Source organism: Peromyscus leucopus, chromosome 10 (genome assembly GCF_004664715.2).
Source record: "Peromyscus leucopus breed LL Stock chromosome 10, UCI_PerLeu_2.1, whole genome shotgun sequence".
Classification (NCBI taxonomy): domain Eukaryota; kingdom Metazoa; phylum Chordata; class Mammalia; order Rodentia; family Cricetidae; genus Peromyscus; species Peromyscus leucopus.
In genome coordinates this window covers 76,912,481-76,936,530 of record NC_051071.1, presented here as the reverse complement: position 1 = coordinate 76,936,530, position 24,050 = coordinate 76,912,481, and the positions used below count along the sequence as shown (strand labels likewise).

The following is a 24,050-nucleotide window of genomic DNA, read 5'->3' as shown; positions in this document are numbered from 1 at the left end:
GTCTGCTACTTATTATCTTTCTATTGTGTCAGAGGAAGTATGTCACAGTGGCAAAGACCACCATCAGTATCATTTAGGTGTGTGTTCTTCTACTGTCTCTTCTTAAAAATAAACACAAAGAAAGAGATTCACATCAGATGAAAATATTTCAGACCTGTTTCACATACAGCCAGAGCTGGGATGGTGACACAAATCTTCTAAATATCTTCCACGATTGTTCTTATTGCTCTGGCTTTTTCTCGGTTTACATTTGAGGCAATGTGAGCTTTATGGGAGAGTCTAATTTAGAAAGGCTGAGAAAGACATGGAAACCCTATAATCAGCTTCTCCCCTTCCTCATGCAAATTCCTTATTACCAATAAATAAAAGAATATTTGGAATGAGAAATACATGTAATTCAGTTCTTAGTTTTTAAAATACGTCAAGTTTCCATGCAAAGGCCCACACCAAAAGTGCTCAAATGGGAGATACAGGTAACACAGTAAGGAACGAGAGTTGTGAACAGTTAAACGCTTATGTAAAATTTGATGCTTTACATAACTTTAATGAACTGACAAAGTCATGTGGGGAAAACAATCTCAGAGGGCAAACACACTCAAGGGATTTGGTCAAACAACTTTTTGGCAAAGATTGTATGATTTTGTAATTGGGAAGGAACCAATGAAATGCGAGCTGAGTCTGGTTAATGATCTGCAGTTATTGGTTAAAGAAGTATATTAGAGCAGGTTTCCCTCCACACATCTCACCTTTCCTATCAACCCCACAAGCCTCTGGCACAATGAAGTGGGTGACCTTCCTCCTCCTCCTCTTTGTCTGTTGCTCTGCTTTTTCCAGGGGTGTGTTTCGCCGAGATGCACGTAAGAATTTTATGTTTTCAATGCTCCGCTGTTATCTTACTTTCCTAAAAATGGAAGCCCTGCATTTTGAAAGAGCTAAGGTTTCCTTCAGTGCTTATTTCTTGACTTTGATGATTTTTTGCATCTGAGAAACCTTGTGTGGTTATATTATTAATATACTTTAGACACCTTAGGCGAAAATAATGAGGGGATTTTTTTTAAGTTTAGTTTTAAATTTCTTTTAATTTTGAAGAAATGCTAGGCAGAGTGACTTAAGCTATACTGAATACAGCTGAAGCCAGAATCTTCAGTCTTGAAGGCCTGTTTACTCTACCATGCTGTACTGAAAACTAAACATGTGTGTTGTTAATTTTACAAAAGGAGCTTCCATTTGTATTTACTTTTACTTCAGATTGTCTTAGTAGTTACTTAGAGACATGATAAAAGCATTGACTCTTAGGTTTGAATGCAAAGCTATAAACACTTAGATGGTTTTTAAGTAGTATTCGAGGTGAAAGGGTAGTTCTTTAGATGCAGAAGGAAGGAGTCATTGGCAGATTCATTTTATTTTTTGTAGAGATCAGAGGCCAGTGTCATAAAGTAAAGGAATATCTTAAGTGTGTGGAAAGAAATATGAAAAGCAGCATTATACTTAGTTGTTTTTACCGATATTTAAATATGTTTTGTGGTTTTTGTCTCCCTGTTCCCGCAGACAAGAGTGAGATTGCTCATCGGTTTAATGATTTGGGAGAACAACATTTCAAAGGCCTGTAAGTTAAAATGTTGAAAGTCAATTTAATGTTTCTGGTAGTATTAGTTCCAGTTCTCAATTGCCTTTTTCCCACCTTGAGCTTGCAAAATTGTAGGGCAGCACTGTCCAACAGAAATGTCTCTGTTGATGGAAAGACTGTGGACCTGTGCTGAGCATATGGCAGCCGGAGGACACATGGTTACTGGGCACTTGAAACATGGCAAGTCTAACTGAGGAGCACACACTCAAATGTTATTTGACATTAATCAAATATATCTATCCACTTGTGGCTAATGGCTGCTTTAGTGGAGAATGAGATTCTGGAGCCCACATTAAACTTGTGAAGAATTGAATCTTAGTTTTCTTTCTAGAAAGGTCTATGATATATAGTTCCTTGAGCAGTTAACTTGTTAATTCTTCTTTACACAACAAGATCCCATGGTACATTGAGAATATTATTTTGTCTTTATAGTACTGGAGACTCCCACATGTGAAGCAAGTGATCTATAATTGTCACATTCCCAACTGTAAAAATGTTTTAATATAGTGAAAATGAGAAGTTTATATTTAAATGCTCAATAGTGTCATATACCCCTGATTAACAGAGGTATATGGATTAGAAGAGAAAAAACTCAAAGGACTTTCATAATGTCTAGCCTTGACAATGAAATGTATTTAGAACATAGTTTGCTGGTTTGCCCCATGTTCATAAATCTACTGACACACCTATGCGTCTATACTTAAGCATGGTAGGAATCCATGTTCTTTTTGCTTGGAAAGGCACCTCTTCCTGGTTATGTCTCAGAGAAGAGCTGACAGGAATAGGCTTTCGAGATAGTTGTAAGAAAGATAGACAAAATATAGATGGTATACATGTACACAATTTGCTGTTTAGGAAAGCCAACTACTTCATAGTAAAGTTTTATTTCTATGTCTGTTTTTCAGAGTCCTGGTCATCTTTTCCCAGCATCTCCAGAAATGCCCATATGAAGAACATGTGAAATTAGTGAATGAAATAACTGAATTTGCAAAAACCTGTGTTGCTGACGAGTCTGCTGCAAACTGTGACAAATCAATTGTCAGTACATTCTGATTTTGAGGATCCCTTTGCCTCTTCTATATAATTCTGAGTATTTCAAAGGAAAACAAATACTTTCTCCCATACCTAAGGCCCAGGGAACATCATGAGAGGGGGACCAGAATGATTGTTAGAGCCAGAGGAACAGGGATTTTGCTATGAGATTGTCTCCTAGTAATGTCACAAGCTAGACTCAAAAAGTCTCACCAACATGACTGGCCAAATGTGAGCTTAAGAGTGACAACACAACAGACGTGCCAGGGTGGATGAAAGACCCCAAGGCCTCTACCTACACAACGAACTCCAGGCAAACAAGGATGCTGAGAGAGGGAGAAATTGGCTTCTCCAGGGAAGAGAGAACCAATTGGTTAATTCACTAGCAATGGTCAGCCCTGAAAACATGCATCAGAGTAACATTATACAGACCAACGAGCTCTATTTTGGAATATCTGTATATACATAAACACACACACACACATATGTAACACAATTAATGAGAAATGAGGTCATAGATCTGAAAGGGGGCATATGTGTGCGGATATAGAGGGAGAAAGGGAAGGAGGAAATGATGTAATTATATAGTAATCTCAAAAAGAAAAGAAGTGATAAAAAGTTATTAAATGATAAAAGTTGCAAGCAAATGGAGATATTCTATCCATTGTCACAACTTAAAAAAATTCTTGGAAGCTACAGAAAGCAGTTATAATATTTTTAATGGTAATTTGTCGTTTGTACCATTTCTTTCCAAGCTCTAAAATCTGATTTCTATTCCCAGTGGCAAATAGGAATAGCATGCTTTTATGTATTGACTAATTTTTTTTTTGTGGTGAGAGCCCTCTGCCCTCTTATTGTAACTGACAATAACTAAAATACCATCAAGCAGATTCGTAGAATTTATCTTGATTATCCGAGAGGCTATGCTACGTTATCAGTAACTGAGTCCCTCCTCTCTCTGTCAGTCATCACGCCCCTTTTGGATTCTGTGAATTGGATTGTTTTAGGCATTTTATCTGAGTAGAACCACACAGAATGTGTCTTTCTATGACTGGCTTATTGCACTTACCAACATGTCCTCCAGGTTGGCCCATGTTGGTGCCAGTTGCAGAACGTTCCTCTTCTAAGGGTAAGAGTAATCCCTAGTGTGTATTCATCACACTCTTACCTGCCACCTACATTTTCTTATCTATTCATCTGCTGGTGGCTGTTTAGGCTGTTCACGCATTTTGATTATTACAGGCAATGCTACAGTAGCCTAGGAGGTCTAATATTTTCTTGATATAATGATACTATGCTAATCTTCAGAATGCCTCAGCCGATTACTATGCTATTATTTGTTTACTTGGATAAAATTATAGTATAGCTCTTTATTTTAGGGAAATAAATATTTTATACACAATTAAAAAGTGGCCTTTTTAGTCATTTAGAAGAAGTTCTGCTGTTTACAGGTAGGATTTCAAGCTGAGGCCTGAGCTTCTCTTCCTACTTAATATATGGGCAAACCATTTTCAAATTTATCTGTAGGCCCTTTCTTTTTGTTTTCTTCTGGAAAACTTCTCCTCTCATTGCAGAGTTAGTGATTCACACAAAATATTACAGTTGTACTGTGATATTCCTAAAAGTACATTTTTGAAAGTTATTAAATTCTGTTTAGATCAGTAAAAATTCCATGAAGTTAAATGACTTCTGTAATAAAAATTAATTTGGAAGGGAAGGATTATTTAACAATTGAAGTCCTTTGGAGAGCTGCATTTTAATGCAGTAATATTTATAGTAGATTTTGTTATTCCTCGGTGTTACAGGGAATTTACTAAAACTTTGGGCTTCTTCAAAAGGAGCAGATCACGTGAGAAGTTGTGTGAACATGTTGCTCCTGAGCATGAGGCCACATGCTCCTTCAAGTCCTAGCTTCCCTTGATTTTTTTATTATAGTGACTTCACTCCTAGCTTTTAGTTCCATATAGAAAACATGGAAGGCAACATTCCTTAAGGCCATTAACTATTTGCTTCTGTTTTATTCTTAACCAAGTTTTATCCAGTTTTTTACACTGCTTTTTGGTTGTAGAGAAAGTCAGGTACTGGCAGGAATTTGACAGCTTCTGGTTTCCACTTAGCAATCTCTTTTTGGAGACAAGCTATGTTCCATTCCAAGTCTTCGTGAAAACTACGGTGAACTGGCTGACTGCTGTACGAAACAAGAACCCGAAAGAAACGAATGTTTCCTGCAACACAAGGATGACAACCCCAACCTGCCCCCACTTGTAAGGCCAGATGCTGAGGCCATGTGCACCTCCTTTCAGGAAAATGCTGCTTCATTTATGGGACAGTAAGTAAACAGATATCTATGTTTTAAAATAGAAACTGAGCAATAGCTCAGCCAGTAACACTTACGCTAGTAGTCATAAAAAACTCAATTATCCATCATCAAGACTGGGAAGGTTTTACCTTGAGGTAATTTTTTAAAATATAATATTTAATACCACAGAACTGTGCACAATGACAATAAAAAAATCAAGGATATTTTCATATTTGAAAACAGATATGGCCTGTGTCAAAAATCTGAGATTGAGAAGTTGTAAAATAGTCTGAAGTGGTGTGTTTGTGTGTGTGTGTGTGTGTGTGTGTGTGTGTGTGTGTGTGTGTGTGTGTGCAGTGTTTATGTTCTCTGGATCAATTTCATTTTAGTCAGCAATGTTACATTGGCACAGCCACATCTGAATGGAATTGCAGAAGTCATAAAGCCAGCGCAGCTGCTTGACAAAGACCAGCAAAGCTAAGCCACATGATGGCCACCATGCCACCTTTGGTTTTCATCTCCATCTGTTACATACTTGAGGCACTTTTAGTATTTGTACAATTTGAGGATATTGGATTGATTGAAAATTCCTTATAAATCATTTATGCCTTTTCCCAGGAATGCTGCTTCTAAGCTTATTCAGGAAAGTCCTGAACATACTGTTCACCCACACATTTTGAGGGAGATATCCTTATCTGCTTGAAGGTCATGTCCTTGAAGCAACCAAAACAACCAGCCTGAGCACAGGATGTCATATGCCTCTAGATTCTCAAAAATTGGGTTATGGGTTTATGAGTAAGAATGATAACTCTGTTTATTAATGATGTCAAAACTTGAGGGAAATGATTGGAAATGATTAATCTGTTTTGTCATAGTTTATTAATGATGACTAAAAGATGAGCAAAAGGAAGTAAAACACATGTCCAAAAACAAAAATGATATGATCTATGTTTTGGAACATCATGAATGTATCCCTGCTAACTAAATTCTGTATAAATAAAGAAACACTCTGGCTGCTAGTCAGTCAGGCTGCAAGATTCTCCCAACCACCATGGCCTGGCTCACTTCTTTTTCCCACCCACTCCTTACACCCTCTGCAGAACCCATCCACTGGCGGGGAATAGCTCCTGGCATTACATCACCCAAATTTAACTATTTACTGAAAATATACACATGTAAATATTTGCATGCAGATACACAAATTTAATCTACCTTCTCTCTCTTGAGAAGAACAGAGACAGCCCATCACTCATGGCCACAATGAGTAAACTTGGTCAATTACAAATCTTTGGGTTTGGGTTGAGTGATCATTTCTGTAGTGTTATGTGCTGTGGGAAATGATTGTCTGCTTTCTTCTTTTTCCATAACTTAGCTATTTGCACGAAGTTGGCAGAAGACATCCTTACTTCTATGGCCCAGAGCTCCTTTACTATGCTGAGAAGTACAATGCCATCATGACTGAGTGCTGTGCAGAAGCCGACAAAGCTGCCTGCTTGACACCAAAGGTGACCCCTGGGAAGATGGGGACAGAACTGCTCTGTATACCAAACCCAGAGATTTGACCATCTTACGGTTGACTTAGGAAATCTGAATCTCTGAATGAGACTTCTCTCTGTCATTAGAAAACCTTCTTCCCTCTTACGTTACCAATGGCTTTTAGTTCTAATACCTTTCTTCCTTCTGAGATTTAGCAGTGATGGTCTAGAGAGGGAATTCTTGGATGCGTGTTTACTTGTCTTCCAATTCTTTATGGTGGTGACTTCCAGAGTGTAATAGTGTTTGTCACACTGGACAGCAAGGGATAGTTCTTTTGTTTTGTTTTTTGTTTGTTTTTTGCTTTTTAGCTTTTTAGTCCTTCCTTGAGACATTTTACTGGAGATAGAATTCAAAGCAGTGAATTTTACTGAGGCTGGATGTTGCAATCCAATTCTTTCTTCCATCAATATTTATTAAGTGAATCATTTGTTTTTCTTAGGCACTTATTTATTTTATGAAAGTTGATGAAGTAGGAACTTAGATGAATTAGTCACACAATTAAAAAGTCACTACAGGTATACACACACACACACACACACACACACACACACACACATATATATATACATACATACATACATACATACATACCCTGGGTATTACTATACCTATCTAGGACTCTTCCCCTGGCAGTGTCTCTATGCTGCCAGAGAGTGCCTGAGCTGACCTACTCTGGTGATCTGATGGCCGAACACCCTGGCTGTCATGATAGAACTCTCATGCAGTGTCTGATGGAAGCGGATGCAGAGATCCACGGCCGAGTCCCAAGCAGAGCTCCAGGAGTCCAGTTGGCGAGAGAGAGGAGGGATTGTATGAGCGAGAGATATTGAGACCATGATTGTAAAAAGCACAAGGACAAATAGCCAAACTAGTGGAAATGAATGAACTGTGAACCAATGCCTGAGGAGCACACATGGAACTGGACCAGGGCCCTCTGAATAAGTGAGACATTTGATTAGCTTGAACTGTTTGGGAGGCCCCCAGGAAGTGGAGCCAGGACCTGTCCTTGGTGCTGCATTTTAAGTACCTAGAAACCTCCACTATGACCAGACTGATTTCCATTCCCTTAGGTACCAAAATAATCACGTGTCAAAAGGAGTACTTGTGAATATAGGTGTAAATTATCTTTTAAAATTTTTGTTTGGAGGGAGGGTGCAACTCAGTAGCAGAGTTCTTGACTGACATGCACAGGGACCTGATTTCAACTCCCCACCCAAACAAGTTATTTTGGCATAGGGCTGTCTTAACTTTTGAAGGTGTGTGTGTGTGTGTGTGTGTGTGTGTGTGTGTGTGTGTGTGTGTGTGAAAATTGTCTTTTCTAAATTTTTTCAATTGGATTTTTTTTTTTTGTAGCTTGATGTTCTGAAGGAGAAAGCATTGTGTTCATATGCCCACCAGAGAATGAAGTGCTCCAGTATTCAGAGATTTGGAGAGAGACCTTTCAAAGCATGGTACATGTTGTCTTCTATCACAATTCACATCTTGATAATTAATTTTCCAGTCTAGAAGATTGTGCATTTATAAAGTACCTCATGAAAAGTTGATAGGGGTGAATCAGAAGAATGGCAATATATTGACAATTTGTCTCAGTGTTTTTGTTTTAAATTATTAAAAAATGTAGAAGGCTTTTTTTGACTAACAGAGGACAGGTATTTAGATTCCACTTGTTTATAAAGACCAGGAATCTCATTTTAAATGATTAAAAAATACAGTCAGAGTTGGGGAAATTAATTTACTTAATTTATTTTCCCTCAATCTAAAAGTGACTCTTTAATGTCCAGATAATTGAATTCAGCCATCAACCAAGTTGGAGTTATTACTTTGAATTTTCTTTTTTTGTTATATATATATTTAATATTATAATTTGATTTAATTTTACATATCAGCCACCGATTCCACTGTCCTCCTTCCTCCCACCCACCCACCCCTATTATACCCCCAGCCCACCCCCCATTCCCATCTCCTCCAGGGCAAGGACTCCCCTGGGGATTCAGCTCAACCTGGTGGATTCAGTCCAGGCAGGTGCAGTCCCTCCTCCCAGGCTGAGCAAAGTGTCCCTGCATAGGCCACAGTTTCCAAACATCCAGCTCATACACTAAGGACAGGTCCCGGTCCCACTGCCTGGGTGCCTCCCAAACAGTCCAAGCTAATCAACTTTCTCACTTATCCAGAGGGCCTGGTCCAGTTGGGGGCTCCTCGGCTATTGGTTCATAGTTCATGTGTTTCCACTAGTTTAGCTATTTGTCCCTGTGCTTTTTCCAATCTTGATGTCAACAATTCTCACTCATACAATCCCTCCTCTTTCTCGCCAATTGGATTCCTGGAGCTCCACCTGGGGCTTGGCTGTGGATCTCTGCATCTGCTTCCATCAGTCATTGGATGAGATTTCTAGCACGACAGTTAGGGTGTTTGGCCATCCTATCACCAGAGTAGGTCAGTTCGGGCTTTCTCTTGACCATTGCCAGTAGTCTATTGTGGAGGTATCTTTGTGGATTTCTGGGAACCTCTCGAGCACTTTGCTTCTTCATATTCCCATGGGGTCTGTAGCAGGGATCTTAAAGGTTCTTATTAATAAAATCAAACCCGAGGCCAGTTATTGGGGTCAATGCTGATAGATCAGAGAGACAGATAGCCACAGCTATCTCACCTTGCCATTTCCTCAGCTGGTCCTGTTTCCTCGGAGTGAAAGCTTCTGTGTCCTCATCCCAATGGCTCTCAGCTGAACTGCTGCTCGAAAGCCTGAAGCTTAACCAGCCAAAATCTTCTAGTTTCTGGTCCTCACACCTTATATATCTTTCTGCTTTCTACCACCACTCCCTGGGATTAAAGGCTGGCTTTCTGGGATTAAAGGCGTGTGTCACCATGCTTGGCTATTTCCAATGTGGCCTTGAACTCACAGAGATCCAGAGGGATTTCTATCTCTGGAATGCTAGGATTAAAGGTGTGAGTGCCACCATTTTCTAGCCTTTGTATCTAGTGGCTGTCTGTTCTCTGACCCCAGATAAATTTATTAGAGTACATAATATTTTGGGGAACACAATACCACCACAGGGGTCTTCATTTATCATGGTCTCTTTTTCCTTTTTCTCCCACTCTGCTCTTGATCCAACTGGGATCTCCCACTCCCCTAAGATCTCTTTCCCTCGACCCTTCATTAACCCCCCTCACATCCAGTTTGCTCATGTAGATCTCATCCATTTCTCTGTCATTGGGAGATTTCTGTGTCTTTCTTAGGGTCCTGTTTTCTAGGTAGCCTCCCTGGAGTTGTGAGTAGAACTCTAGTCATCCTCTGTTTTACATCTATTATCCTCCTATGAGTGAGTACATACCATGTTTGTCTTTCTGAGTCTGGGTTACCTCACTCAGGATGATTTTTTTCTAGATCCATCCATTTGCCTGCAAACCTCATGATATCATTGTTTTTCTCTGCTGAGTAGTACTCCATTGTGTATATGTACCACATTTTATTTATTCATTCTTCAGTTGAAGGGCATCTAGGTTCTTTCCAGGTTCTGGCTAATAACATAGCTGAGCAAGTGCCCTTGTGGTATGATTGAGCATTCCTTGGGTATATGCTCAAGAGTGGTATAGCTATGTCTTGGGGGAGATTGATTCCCAATTTTCTAAGAAAGCACCATATTGATTTCCAAAGTGGCTGTACAAGCTTGCATTCCCACCAGCAGTGGAGGAGAGTTCCCCTAGTTCCACATCCTCTCCAGCATAAAGTGTCTTCAGTGTTTTTGATCTTTGCCATTCTGACAGGCATAAGGTGGTATCTCAGAGATGTTCTGATTTGCATTTCCCTGATGATTAGGAATATTGAGCAATTCCTTAAATGTCTTTCAGCCATTTGAGCTTCCTCTGTTGAGAATTCTCTGTTTAGTTCTATAGCCCATTTCTTAATTGGACTGTTGGTCGTTTTGATGTCTAATTTCTTGAGTTCCTTATATATTCTGGATATCAGTCTTCTGTCAGATGTGGGGTTGGTGAAGATCTTTTCCCATTCTGTAGGCTGTCGCTTTGCCTTGTTGACCGTATCCTTTGCTCTACAAAAGCTTCTCAGTTTCAAGAGGTCCCATTGATTGTTTCTCTCAGTGTCTGTGCTACTGGTGTTATATTTAGGAAGTGATCTCCTATGCCAATGCCTTCAAGACTGCTTCCTACTTTCTCTTCTACCAGGTTCAGAGTAGCTGGATTTATGTTGAGGTCCTTGATCCACTTGGACTTAAGTTTTGTGCATGGTGACAGATATGGATCTATTTGCAGCCTTCTACATGTTGATATCCAGTTATGCCAGCACCATTTGTTGAAGATGCTTTCTTTTTTCCATTGTACACTTTTGGCTTCTTTGTCAAAAATTATATGTTCATAGGTGTGTGGATTAATGTCAGGATCTTCAATTTGATTCCATTGGTCCACATGTCATTTTTTATGCTAATACCAAGCTGTTGTTATTACTGTAGCTCTGGGATCGGGATGCCTCCAGGAGTTATTTTTATTGTACAGGATTCTTTTGGTTATCCTGGGTTTTTTGGTTTTCCATATGAAGTTGAGTATTGTTCTTTCCAGGTCTGTGAAGAATTGTGTTGGTATTTTGATGGGGATTGCATTGAATCTGTAGATTGCTTTTGGCAAGATTGCCATTTTTACTATGTTAATCCTGCCTATCGGAGCATGGGAGATCTTTCCATTTTCTGACATCTTCTTCAATTTCTTTTTTCAGGGACTTAAAGTTCTTGTCATATAGGTCCTTAACTTGGTTAGTTAAAGTTACCCCAAGATATTTTATATCGTTTGTGGCTATTATAAAGGGTAATGTATCTCTGATTTCCTTCTTAGCCTATTTGTCAATTGTATATAGGAGGGCTACTAATTTTTTAGTTGATCTTGTATCCTGCCATGTTGTTGAAGGTCTTTATAAGCTGTTCCTTGGACGAATTTTTGGGGTCACTCGTGTATACTATCATGTCATCTGCATATAGTGAAAGCTTGACTTCTTCCTTCCCAATTTGTATCCCCCTAATCTCCTTATGTTGTCTTATTGCTCTGACCAGAATTTCAAGTACTACATTGAAAAAGTATGGGGAGAGCAGACAGCCTCGCCTTGTTCCTGATTTTAGTGGAATAGCTTTGAGTTTCTCTCCATTTAATTTGATGTTGGCTATTGGCTTGCTGTAAATTGCCCTTTATTATGTTTAGGTATGTTCCCTGTATTCCTGATCTCTCCAAGAACTTTATCATGAAGGGGTGTTGGATTTTGTCAAATGCCTTTTCAGCATCTAGTGAGATGATCATGTGGTTTTTTTTCTTTCAGTTTGTTTATATGGTGTATTACATTGACGGACTTTCGTATTTGAACCACCCTTGCTTCCCTGGGATGAAGCCAACTTGATCATGGTGGATAATTGTTTTGATGTGTTCTTGGAGTCTGTTTGCCAATATTTTATTGAGTATTTTTGCATCAATGTTTATGAGGGAGATCCTTCTGTAGTTCTCTTTCCTTGTTGCATCTTTGTTTGGTGTAGGAATCAGGGTAATTGTAGCCTAATAGAAGGAGTTTGGTAATGTTCCTTCTGTTTCTTACAACTCCAATTCTGTCCCTAATCTCATGAGAGGTTTGCTCCACCCTCTCTTGCATTTATGTTATGTAGCTTTGTCTGGGAGCATCCTTTAATATATAAGTCAAGACTAATGTGCCTGCCCCTCTAGCACCTCTCCTGTTTGTCAATAATGAATCAACCCAACAGGAGAGAAAATGGAGATGACAGACACTGTGCATGTTCTCTAGAGACTGTCGGCAGGAATTATCCTCACTGAGTCATCCTCAATATCCAAATTCTTAAAGACAATCAGATCAATAAATATAGCAACTCCAAGATGAAACAACACACTGTTACATGGGCTATGGTTGGTTCTTGCAAAGACAAGATAGTTTTATCAGAGCTACAGAACTGAAAATTACTTTTGAAATAATGAAGATCTTGGCTTTTGACATCTTGCAATAGAGCTTAGAAGCTCTCTGATAGAACAATTTCTTGGCAGAAGGATCCATGATCAAAATTCTCTAATTCTCTAGAAGTTAGGGAATTTATTCTCCCTCCACAGACCTTTAGAATTCAGAAAGGTATGTCCTAATTAAGATAAAAAACAAGAATCTTAATTTCCAGATAAGAAAACACTTTCATGCCATTATGTAATTTAACCTCATAGATCCTTTGATTTAGTGTGTTGTAATAGTATAAAAATCTAAAGCCTACTTGAGGTCACATTGCTACGATTTGACCAAGCCAGGAACAGAAGCCAGGTGAGGTCTCAAAACTTGATGCCTGGGCTGGAGAGATGGCTTAGAGGTTAAGAGCACCGACTGCTCTTCCAGAGGTCCTGAGTTCAATCCCCAGCACCCACATGGTGGCTCACAACCATCTGCAATGAGATCTGGCACCCTCTTCTGTATACATAATAAATAAATAAATCTTTAAAAAAACTTGATGCCCCTCAGACAACCACCCCTTTAGGAATTTCTCTTTGATTTTAATTTTATGAGGCATATGCTTTCTATCCACCACCCACATTCTTTCAGTAGATAATTCTGCCAAAGGGAAATGTAACTATTAACTATTATGCCAGAACTAGCATTGTAAGAACTAGTGAATTTTTATAATTTTCTTCATGTCAGTTAGTTTTGAACTTCCTTGTTATAAATGGTATCTTCTCACTGCTTTCTTACAAATACAACATGATAATAAGTCTTTGATGGGAAAATTTTCTTTTTAGGATGGTAGCTCGTAAGAGCCAGAAATTCCCCAATGCTGACTTCACAGAAATTAGCAAATTGGCAACAGACCTTACCAAAGTCACCCAGGAGTGCTGCCATGGCGACCTGCTTGAATGCGCAGACGACAGGGTAAAGAGTTGTTGCATGCTCACAGTCACTGAGTGGATGTGTTTGGCTGCATTGGTGAACACTGATGGTGGTTGACATGGTCTCTGGGCTCTCCTTTATTCTACCAAGTTTCCTTGCTTTGTGGCACTTTCCAGTAACAAACAAACAAATAAACAAAAAAACAGAACAAAGCAAAGCAAAACAAAACAAAAAACAGAAAAAAAAAAAAACAATTTTCTGAATTGTTACATTACCCCAAACTCCTCTGTTCAGCTACATTCTGAGGAGGCTTAAATAGAAAGAGAACAGTTACAAATGTAGATTTCTAAGGTGTTTTGGGGAGCGAAGCGGGGCTGGAGACCTCACAGATTGGAGAGGCTTTTAAAGAATGATGCCCTAATCCCTCCATAGTCTTTCCCCTAATTAACTGTGTGAAGTACATAAACATTTGCTGTGACCTCACTTTCTACAAAGTTGTACTATTATCTCCTTCACTTCCCCCTTCAAGAGATTAAAAATACAACCAAATCTTCTTCTGCTATGATAACCCTGGAAAACTTAAGTTCAATGTGTTACGTATGTAAGCAGGCCCTGTAATTGTACTTATTTGTGGTGGTATTGTGTTCCCCAAAATATTGTGTACTCTAATAAATTTATCTGGGGTCAGAGAACAGACAGCCACTAGATACAAAGGCTAGAAAATGGTGGCACTCACAGCTTTAATCCTAGCATTCCAGAGATAGAAATCCCTCTGGATCTCTGTGAGTTCAAGGCCACATTGGAAATAGCCAAGCATGGTGACACATGCCTTTAATCCCAGAAAGCCAGCCTTTAATCCCAGGGAGTGGTGGCAGAATGCAGAAAGATATATAAGGCGTGAGGACCAGAAACTAGAAGATTTTGGCTGGTTAAGCATTCAGGCTTTTGAGCAGTAATTCAGCTAAGACCCATTCCGGATGAGGACTCAGAGGCCTCCAGTCTGAGGAGACAAGACCAGCTGAGGATCCGGCGAGGTGAGATAGCTGTGGCTTGTTCTGTCTCTCTGATCTACCAGCATGGACCCCAATAACTGGCCTCGGGTTTGATTTTATTAATAAGAACTTTTAAGATTCCTGCTACACTTATTACTCATTATAATTATGCCTCATATTTTAATGAGTTATTTAGTTTTAAAATACCTACCCTTCAGTTGGGAGGAAAACTTGGAAAAATAGCATTAAATTTTATGGAAAAAATAACCTGAATTATCTCAGTCATAGAAACATAAAGTTAATAAACAATCAAAGCAAATTAATTTAAATAAATAACTTGATTCTGAACAGTCTCTTTGAATCTATTTGTTTTAGTCACAGCATCTTGAGTCTGCAGGGTCTGATGCACTGTGTGGGTGGGAATGTGTTTGCAGAAGCCACTTTGGTTGTGTATTGTCTAGAGCAGGATGAATATGCTTTACCCACGTAACAAAGGTGTACAGAAAAATGTAGCAAAGATAACTTCTCTTAAACATTTGTTTCCCTTTTTCATAGGCGGAGCTTGCCAAGTACATGTGTGAAAAGCAAGCATCTATCTCTAGCAAACTGCAGGCTTGCTGTGACAAACCACTGTTGCAGAAATCCCATTGCCTTGCTCAGGTGGGTCATGATGACATGCCTGCTGATCTGCCCTCATTGGCTGCTGATTTTGTTGAGGACAGCGAAGTGTGCAAGAACTATGTTGAGGCCAAAGACATCTTCCTGGGCAAGTGAGTCTTTGCCTTTCCTTTCATAGTTTTTGTTTTGTTTTTGAGACAGGGTCTCACTGTGTGTGTAGCTCCGACTGTTTTGGAATCCAGGCTTTCTTTGGAATTACCACGAATTAGGTGGCTCCCAGTAAATTCGTTCACCCTTGTTATTCTCAGCCTTTAAAATTTACCTGAAAAGTATTTTAAGTAATTTAAAATATTGTTATGAAATCAATCATCCATGCATTTAGCATAAACTCCATGTTCCTTACTTCATAAGGATATTTTTGGAAATCTTTAGAAATATTCAATGAATATATAAATTGTATGTATCACTTAATCATTCTTATAAGCATATTTCTTAAATATCTAATGCATTTGAACATATTATGCATTATTTAACATTCTCCTTTCCTGTCTACCTATATCTATCCATATCTGTGATGACAAGAAGGATACATATCTATATATGTGTATGTTTATATATATATATAAACTAATGTCATTTATGTATATAAAGCACACATATACATAAAAATATCAATATGACACAAGTTGTTTTGTATTTGATTGAAATTACCAGAATGTCATAGTGTGGCAATACAGGATACAATTAATAACAAATGACTATGTTTTGAGTAACTGCAACAATTAATTCTATCATTTCATTATTAGATTATAATTGTACCCTATAGTAAATAGTACTTAATGAAAGATTTACCTCACATGTAGAAGAAAAAGGAACTTTTAGTAATGTCTCTATTTACTGCTTTATTGAGATACTTTGTAGACATAATTCAAAGCAAACTAGATATACAGTGAAAATAACTATGAATCAGCCATTTAATATGCACCAGTCTCTGTGTGCTTTGACAGAGTGTGCCACGTATTTATCCCAACCCACCTTGTTAGAACGATGCTATCTTTCTTTCCCTTCTGTATGGAGGAGATTAATGCACTGATGGTGTTAATAAGTTGCCCCTGCAGAACAGTAAAATACAGTGTGGTGGGAAAGCTGAACCTGGGAAGAGTTATCTCTGGGTCCCAAGTTCTTGCTGCTCAGTTTCCTGCATGGAGCTCATTCCAATGCAGGACACCTGGAATGTGAATCACTATTGAGATTACTTATGTGAGTCTATTACTTGCTCATCTATTTAACTCAGTCTGTGTTCATCTTCTTTAGGTTTTTGTATCAATATTCAAGAAGGCACCCTGACTACTCTGTTGCCTTGTTGCTGAGACTTACAAAGAAATATGAAGACACATTGGAAAAGTGCTGTGCTGAAGCTAATCCTGCTGCATGTTACGGCAAAGTGGTAGGTTTCCATAGGCCAAGAGCACAGCAGCTCCTGGCAGCACTTCCTGTAAGGAGAAAGGAAGTGATGCACTAATGAGAATTGACTTATAGGTCAATTCAGATACTTTCTTGAGATGTAGGCAAGCCTGAGCTCTTAAAGTTATTAGTCATTATAGGATAAACACTGGATAAAATGTAAGAAAACCTCTAATAATCACTCTAGAAAGGGAAGATTTGAAGGAAGGAAGGAATCTTTATTTGCACAAAATCTTTATCATAGCTTTTCCCTTTTCATACTCTTGAGAATAAAATAAATTCAAATGCCAACTAAAAGAGATATTTAACTCACATTTAAAAACACTTAACCCAATCCCCCAAAATGTCAACTTTTACCATTAATATCTCAAAGGAGTTTGTGTACTCTTCTACTTTAAAATACTTTCAAACATTTTGGAGGTTTTGGAGCATGTTTGTTTTGGAGGACATCAGGGTTCCTGTCAGCAGACACTGGTTTCTGACCTATTGAGGGCCAGAAGAGAATCGTACTTTACAAAGAAGTTGCTGAATACCAGGCATCCCTCTGTGACTGAGTCTGGCAGTAGACTTTCTCATCTCAGAGACCTCAAGATCCAACTAGACAGATTGCCTGAAAATGATGGCCCTGTCTATTGAAGGTCTGCTGTTGACTAGGTGTGATTTTAATTTCATCCACTTAGTTGGTTAACAGAACAGTTCTAGTTAAGTACACGCACTGCCGCTGTAGAGGGATCAGCCTGAAGTAGACATGGGAAGAACAGTTGCACAACAAGAAAACAAGTCAGGTGACCTGGTGCAAACACAGCCATTGAATCCCAGAGCCTGAAGATTCTTATTGACTTATTGCACCAAATGACCTTGCAAATAAAAGGAACAATTTAAATGTAATGTGACAGACATGACAGGGAAGATCTCCTGAAGTCTCTTTGGACAGAAGGAAGGGAGAAATGCAAGTGACCTACACTGGGCTCTCATGAAGGTTGCTATAAACACAATTGTTTTATGTTGCAGCTTGGTGAACTTCCTCCTCTGGTAGAAGAGACTAAAAACTTAGTCAAAACGAACTGTGAACTTTTCGAGAGGCTTGGCGAGTATGGATTCCAAAATGCGTGAGTAGTTTTTCAGCTATTTTTTTCCCTTGGTCAATTTGTAATTATTTAAAACAAGGATTAGGCCACCCAGTATATGGCCTTAGTAATGAAAACACATTATTTATAATCCCTATCCATCACAAAATTCTGGAGAGTAGATAACTTCCTTTATAGGATGGAGAGGATTATATCCCTGTATTGTAGCACAAATCTTAAACGGTCTCATTAATAAAATCAAACCTGAAGCCAGGTATTGGGGTGAATGCTGGAAGATCAGAGAAGCAGAACAAGCCACAGCTTACTCACCTCACCAGTTCCTCAGCTGATCCTGTTTCCTCAGACTGGAAGCCTCTGAGTTGTCATCCGGAATGAATCTCAGCTGAACTGCTACTAAAAGCCTAAAAGCTTAACCAGGCTCTAGTTCCTGGTCCTCACACCTTATATATCATTCTGCTTCCTGCCATCACTCCCTGGGATTAAAGGTGTGAGTCACCATGCCTGGTTGTTTCCAGTGTGGCCTTGAACTCACAGAGATCCAGATGGGTCTCTGCCTTTGGAATGCTAAGATTAAAGGTGTGTGTGTGTGCCACAAATTTCTGACCTGAAATAAGTTTATTTCTGTTCTCTGACCCGAGATAAGTTTATTAGGATGCATAATATATTGGGGAACACAATGTCACCACACTATAATATAAAACAGTGTCTCTTGGGAGTATATAGTTTTGAGGGTTCTAGCAAACTTTGATACATTAGAACTGGGAGTATCCTTTGAAGGTTAGGTAGAGTTTATGAGCAAACAGTAGAATGATATTTGGTAGAACAAGAAGTAGTATTCTTTGGACAGCAGAAGCTCAAGAATTGATAGAAATGCTGAACACAAAAATATAACAAAAGATTTAGATAACATTCAAATGTTACATGAATAACGGTTCACTTCAGAAACATTGGAGCTTGAGAGTTATACCTAAACTTTCATAGTTGTGATCTTGTATTCCTATGGAATTTTATTCCTAGAAGAGATAGAGACTGAATTGCCTGCTGGAGTAATGTCACAATCCCATAGAACCTTATCTATGAAGGTAAAGTGAAGAGACATTATTCCTTCTTCAGATCATTTACACTTTTAGTGCTCTTCTAACTCTAGCATTTGGAGTTGACATGATTTCTTCACTTGAGTAGATTACAGTCATTCACAGACTTTTATGGGTTGTGGTGCATTATTAAATACTATATGTTATTAGATACTAGATAATGTGCCAGGCAGACACGTTATTTCCTTTCATTTAATCCTTTCACTGTCTCTATTAAACCAGTCATCTTTTCACAACTATCTTTTAAGTTTATCATAGTGTTGATATGTGTAAATTTATGATAGAATTTATTTCAAGCAGCACCAACTACATCCATACTGTCAGATTAGAGAAATGTAACTCACTTCCTTATGATTTTAGTGCAGATCTAAGACAAAGATCATACACTCCAGGGAGATTTCAACCTAGTTTGTTTCTCAGGACAAGGTCTTCCTCCAATACTGTGCTATCATCCTGGAAGTGAAGAGCTTTGATTGGTGGGGGGAAATGTCTTAGCTGATTTGGGGAAGAATTTTCTTGTTGAATATTTTACACCAGACCAGTTTCCTGCCTTGATGGAAACATATAAGTTATTTTTTATAACAGGCTCCTAGTTCGTTACACCCAGAAAGCACCTCAGGTATCAACTCCAACTCTCGTGGAAGCTGCAAGAAATCTAGGAAATGTGGGCAGCAAGTGCTGCATGCTTCCTGAAGCAAAGAGACTGCACTGCGTGGAGGACTATGTGAGTCTTTTTAACTATGATAAAATCAGTAGTGCTGGGTTTTTATCATTAAACATTGACAAATCTAACTTTTAGGAGCAAGGGTGTGCTAATATGTGCATGTGTTTATGGTAGCTGGGACATGGGCACCTGCATTTAACTGAAAGAGAATTTTTATAAGTCATATGTTTGGTTTCAAAGATAAATAAATCACTATGGCAGTCAAGGCTAAGTTCAAAGTTGTTAATTCAATATGGCAATTCTTTTAGTGCATCAGAAAGTGAGTGTCTGTGGATCTAATGACTGTTCTGCTACTCTGTCTGCCTGTTCCTTAGATGGTTGCAATTCTGAACCGGGTATGTGTGCTTCATGAGAAGACCCCAGTGAGTGATCAGGTCACCAAGTGCTGTACTGGATCTGCGGTGGAAAGGCGGCCATGCTTCTCTGCTCTGCCTGTTGATGAAACATATGTCCCCAAGGAATTTAAAGCTGAGACCTTCACCTTCCATGCTGATATCTGTACACTTCCAGAGAAGGAGAAGCAGATGAAGAAACAAATGTGAGCCATATTTTCTTGAATAATTTTCTTGGAATTTTTTTTTGTGCAGTTATTATATACCTTAGAGAGCATTGTTTAGATGTTGGTATTATTGAGTTGAAAAAGTGTCAACTTTTTTTCTATGTGAAAAAATGTATTAAAATCTTTCACATGAATTATCTTTAATACTGTGAATAAGACCACAGAAGACTACAATTCCAGTCGAGGCACAGTAGAAAATTCTAAATAGCCAACTGGTGAATTTATATTGATATATGATTGGCCATAGAAATCACAGGAGAATTTTTTCAAGGTATGAATAATTATCTGTAATTGTTACATGATGAAACCATAGCAGAGACAAGAAAAGACCACAGGGTGACTTCTGAGAATAGCAAAGGAAACAGCTGGAAATGCACAAAGAGGGTGGACTCCTCATTGCTCTCGAGAGAGGTTCCAACAGCATGAATTGTAGCAAGATGTTCTCATCATCTTTGGAGACCTGTTGTGTTTGTGGTCTAGATTATGTTAGCAGACTCATACCCCACATAACTCTTTTTCTCCGGTACTGTTTGCTCAACAAATATCAGTGACAGTGACCCAGCAGTCTCTTCTTGCTTGGCTTGTTTTAATTCTTATAACATCCCCATTATTAACTTCAAATGGAGCTGATGTTAGAGAGCCATATTCTGTGTATTAAGTGCAAAGAGAGAAGCTTTTCAGGAAGTTTCCTGAAACTACATAAAACAGAGAATGACCTGTATTGATTATTCCATTTCATCCAGTCCTAGCCAAGTGGCCCTAATTGCCCTCATACACAGTCAAGAATACTAAATTTGGCAATGGCCTGCTTGGTCCTGGAAGCCAAAGTCACTCGGCTCCATGATGTGTAAACTTCAACTGTGGCCCCGCCATCCTTGCTGTCTTGGTTTCCTGCATGGGAGCCAACATTTCCTTGCTCTTCCTGCCTTCCGTCCTAATGTAGGGCACTTGCTGAGCTGGTGAAGCACAAACCCAAGGCTACAGATGAGCAGTTGAAGACCGTGATGGGCGATTTTGCAACTTTCTTGGATAAGTGCTGCAAGGCTGACGACAAGGAGGCCTGCTTCTCTGAAGAGGTAACAGAGCTTTTTACACTGTGTATGTTCAGTTTCCGTTTGTGTGCATTTGGTTAGAATGAGGCGTAGACACTCATATGCTGAATAATGTGATCAATATAGATCGTGTTCACTACAGAACTGTGATACAAACTGACTTACATAGCTCTTAATTTTTATGCCCTACCAAACTGTAGCATATAAATGTTTATAATTTATATGTTCTAAATTTATGACAATTATGAACATAGTTAGAAATATTTGTAAAGCCCAGAATCATTAACTCATTAAACCTTGTCTTGAAATGTTACACTTTGAATTGACTTATTTCACACTTGAGGAGAAAATATTTACAATTACAGGTTTGAATCATTTCACATTTCCCCTCATGGCCTAACAAGAGTTTATTTTATTCATTTGGATACAACAGATATCAGTGAGCTTTGTTTAAGAATTTTAAGAGAACTGGAATTAAGTTTTGCAAGGCATGTGAATTTACATTATAATCACTGAAAACTGTGGATGTGCAAATTCTAATAGACTTGCTAGTATTTTTCTAACATCTATCATTGTGTGTGTGTGTGTGTGTGTGTGTGTGTGTGTGTGTGTGTGTGTGTGTGTTCAGGGCGCAAAACTTGTTGCTGCAAGCCAAGATGCCTTAGCCTAAACACATCACAATCACAATCATCTCAGGTAAGTGTATTTGGGATTTTTTTAAAAAAGTAATCATACTAATTTTTCCTAAAATGGCTCAGATTTGCTGACCATTGGGCGAGAGTCATGTAGACTAGCACCTGCCACCAATCTTAGGCCCTTATGTATGTTCACTGATTTGCAGATAAGAAAATGAATACATAAAGGTCTAGATCAATGCAATTTACCCAAGGGGCAGCCAAACTAGGGAGAGAAGGAGCCAAACTATAGAATTCACACCAGAGCTGAGTACTTATCATGGCTCTGCTATGATTTATATCCTGTACTACATGGAATCACACATGTTAGTCTGGTCAAGGATAGCCTAAGAATAAAACTGAAACCATATTAAGAACATTTTTAAGTCAAAACCGTTGTGTATTTTTGATTCAGCGGAGTTTGAGCCAATACTTCTATGATTTCATTTCACCAGAAGATCTGATGGAGCTGTATTAAGGGGGTTCCTGTTTCATAATAAATGATCTGCTTCCAAATATCTGATGTGTCATATGCCAAGCTTTGACAGAATTTATATTCCTGTTTCAAAACAGCTTCCTTTGAAAATGTAGATAATTGAACACAGCTATGCTGATCAATTTTGTTTGAAATATTTTGGAAATGATTTTAAAAAAAATAGACCAACAAAAAAAGATGAAAAAAGAAAATTGTTTCTCCATGTGAAAACACATACTTATTGTGTATTCAAGCAAATAACCTATAAATATATGATTAATTTTAAAATATATCCATTTTAGAAGGAAAAGGAAATTTGTTGCATTCTGAGAAGACAGCTTTCATTTTTAATAAATTAGGGAATAAATAGGTCTTGAAAAATGGTGAGACTTCTGACCTGACACTTGATGGCCCTGATGGGACCAGTGAGGAAGAACAGGTGTCAGAACAGGCAACAGTGTATCATCTGCCTTTTAGTGAGGGAGTTGAGCTAAGGCTAGATCATGCCTAGGCTGTCTACACTGGTGAATATTGCCAAAAGGAACCTAAGAATTTCAATATTTCTAAAAATAGTTTTGGCCAAGGCGGTGGTGGCACACTCCTTTAATCCCAGCACTGAGGAGGCAGAGCCAGACAGAACTCTCTGAGTTCAAGGCCAGCCTGGTCTACAGAGTGAAATCCAGGACAGGCACCAAAACAACACAGAGAAACCCTATCTCAAAAAACAAAATAGATTTGGAAATCATATTCCATTTTAAAAAGAAAACTTGCATTTCTCTTTTTTATTTTTCAGTCTACCCTGGGAAAAAGAGAGACATGAAGACTCAAGCCTTACTCATATTTTCTGTTGGTGTAAAATCAACAACCTAAGGAGCAGAAATTTCTTTAAACATTTGACTTATTTTCTCTGAACTGCAATTAATAAAAAATGAAAAGAATCTATTCTGTGGTCCAGGGCTGTGTTTTTCAAAGGCATGCTTCCCCTGACAGCTTCTTCGGCTCTGGGAATCACTCAGGTGCTCTTCATCCCCACAGCCTTGTAGTCTCTGGGAAACACTCAGTTTTCTCTCTTCTTTTTCTTGAGCAGAGGCTCTGACTCCTTATGGGCAACCTGATGAAAATGAATGTTAATCTTCTTCTGAGTTGTGAGCAGTGAGCATATAAACTAATTTCAACATTATGAGAGTTCTGAATGAGAGACTAAAAGCTTATGAACCATGGCTTTCCTTGTCAGTGGGACTCTAAGAATGAGTTGGGGACAAAGGAGACAGGAATGGCTTTAAAGGTGGCTCGGTGAACTGATAAAGTAAGTGATTCAAGAAAAATTTACTACAGTTCAGGATGGTATCATAAAACCTCAAGAAGCAATGTTGGAAGAGGTGACTGGGTGATCTGGAGGGATGCTGAAGGACACTGGATTGATGAAGAGGGGACTGGGTGATCTGGAGGGATGCTGAAGGACACTGGATTGATGAAGAGGTGACTGGGTGTTCTGGAGGGATGCTGAAGGGCACTGGATCAATGAAGAGGGGACTGGGTGATCTGGAGGTTGCTGAAGGACACTGGATTGATGTAGCACAAGAGTTGGGTGGTGAAAGAGTCATATAAAAATTTTGAAGTTACTTTCAATGCTAGATTCTTTTTTTTTTTTTTTTTTTTTTTTTTTGGTTTTTCCGAGACAGGGTTTCTCTGTGTAGCTTTGTGCCTTTTCCTGGAACTCACTTGGTAGTCCAGGCTGGCCTCGAACTCACAGAGATCCACCTGGCTCTGCCTCCCGAGTGCTGGGATTAAAGGCGTGTGCCACCACCGCCCGGCTTCAATGCTAGATTCTTTTCTCTGTCCTACGCGGTGATTTATCATATGTACTCTGGTCTATGAATTTTGTAGACTTACACAAGGATTGTCTGTGAATTAACATACATAATCATTCATAGCCATATGAAATTTTTATTAT

The 24,050-nt window shown here is 38.7% G+C and overlaps 1 protein-coding gene across 2 annotated transcripts in view; it reads left to right on the top strand.

Annotated features, from left to right (window-relative positions):
• Positions 1-735: 735 nt before the first annotated feature.
• LOC114701773 (albumin-like) overlaps positions 736-24,050 on the top strand; it is a 191,297-nt gene continuing 167,982 nt past the window's right edge. Inside the window, exons 1-15 of one of the 2 annotated variants that reach the window (XM_037209141.1) lie at positions 736-857; positions 1,549-1,606; positions 2,533-2,665; positions 4,777-4,988; positions 6,331-6,463; positions 7,848-7,945; positions 13,269-13,398; positions 14,904-15,118; positions 16,281-16,413; positions 17,442-17,539; positions 19,198-19,336; positions 19,651-19,874; positions 20,839-20,971; positions 21,576-21,643; positions 22,890-23,038. In XM_037209141.1, the coding sequence (XP_037065036.1) occupies positions 779-857; positions 1,549-1,606; positions 2,533-2,665; positions 4,777-4,988; positions 6,331-6,463; positions 7,848-7,945; positions 13,269-13,398; positions 14,904-15,118; positions 16,281-16,413; positions 17,442-17,539; positions 19,198-19,336; positions 19,651-19,874; positions 20,839-20,971; positions 21,576-21,617 (1,827 nt within the window). In that variant the 5' untranslated portion in view covers positions 736-778 and the 3' untranslated portion in view covers positions 21,618-21,643; positions 22,890-23,038. Of the gene's footprint in view, positions 858-1,548; positions 1,607-2,532; positions 2,666-4,776; positions 4,989-6,330; positions 6,464-7,847; positions 7,946-13,268; positions 13,399-14,903; positions 15,119-16,280; positions 16,414-17,441; positions 17,540-19,197; positions 19,337-19,650; positions 19,875-20,838; positions 20,972-21,575; positions 21,644-22,889; positions 23,039-24,050 lie in introns of those variants that run through there. The other variant, XM_037209142.1, reaches the window with a different exon arrangement.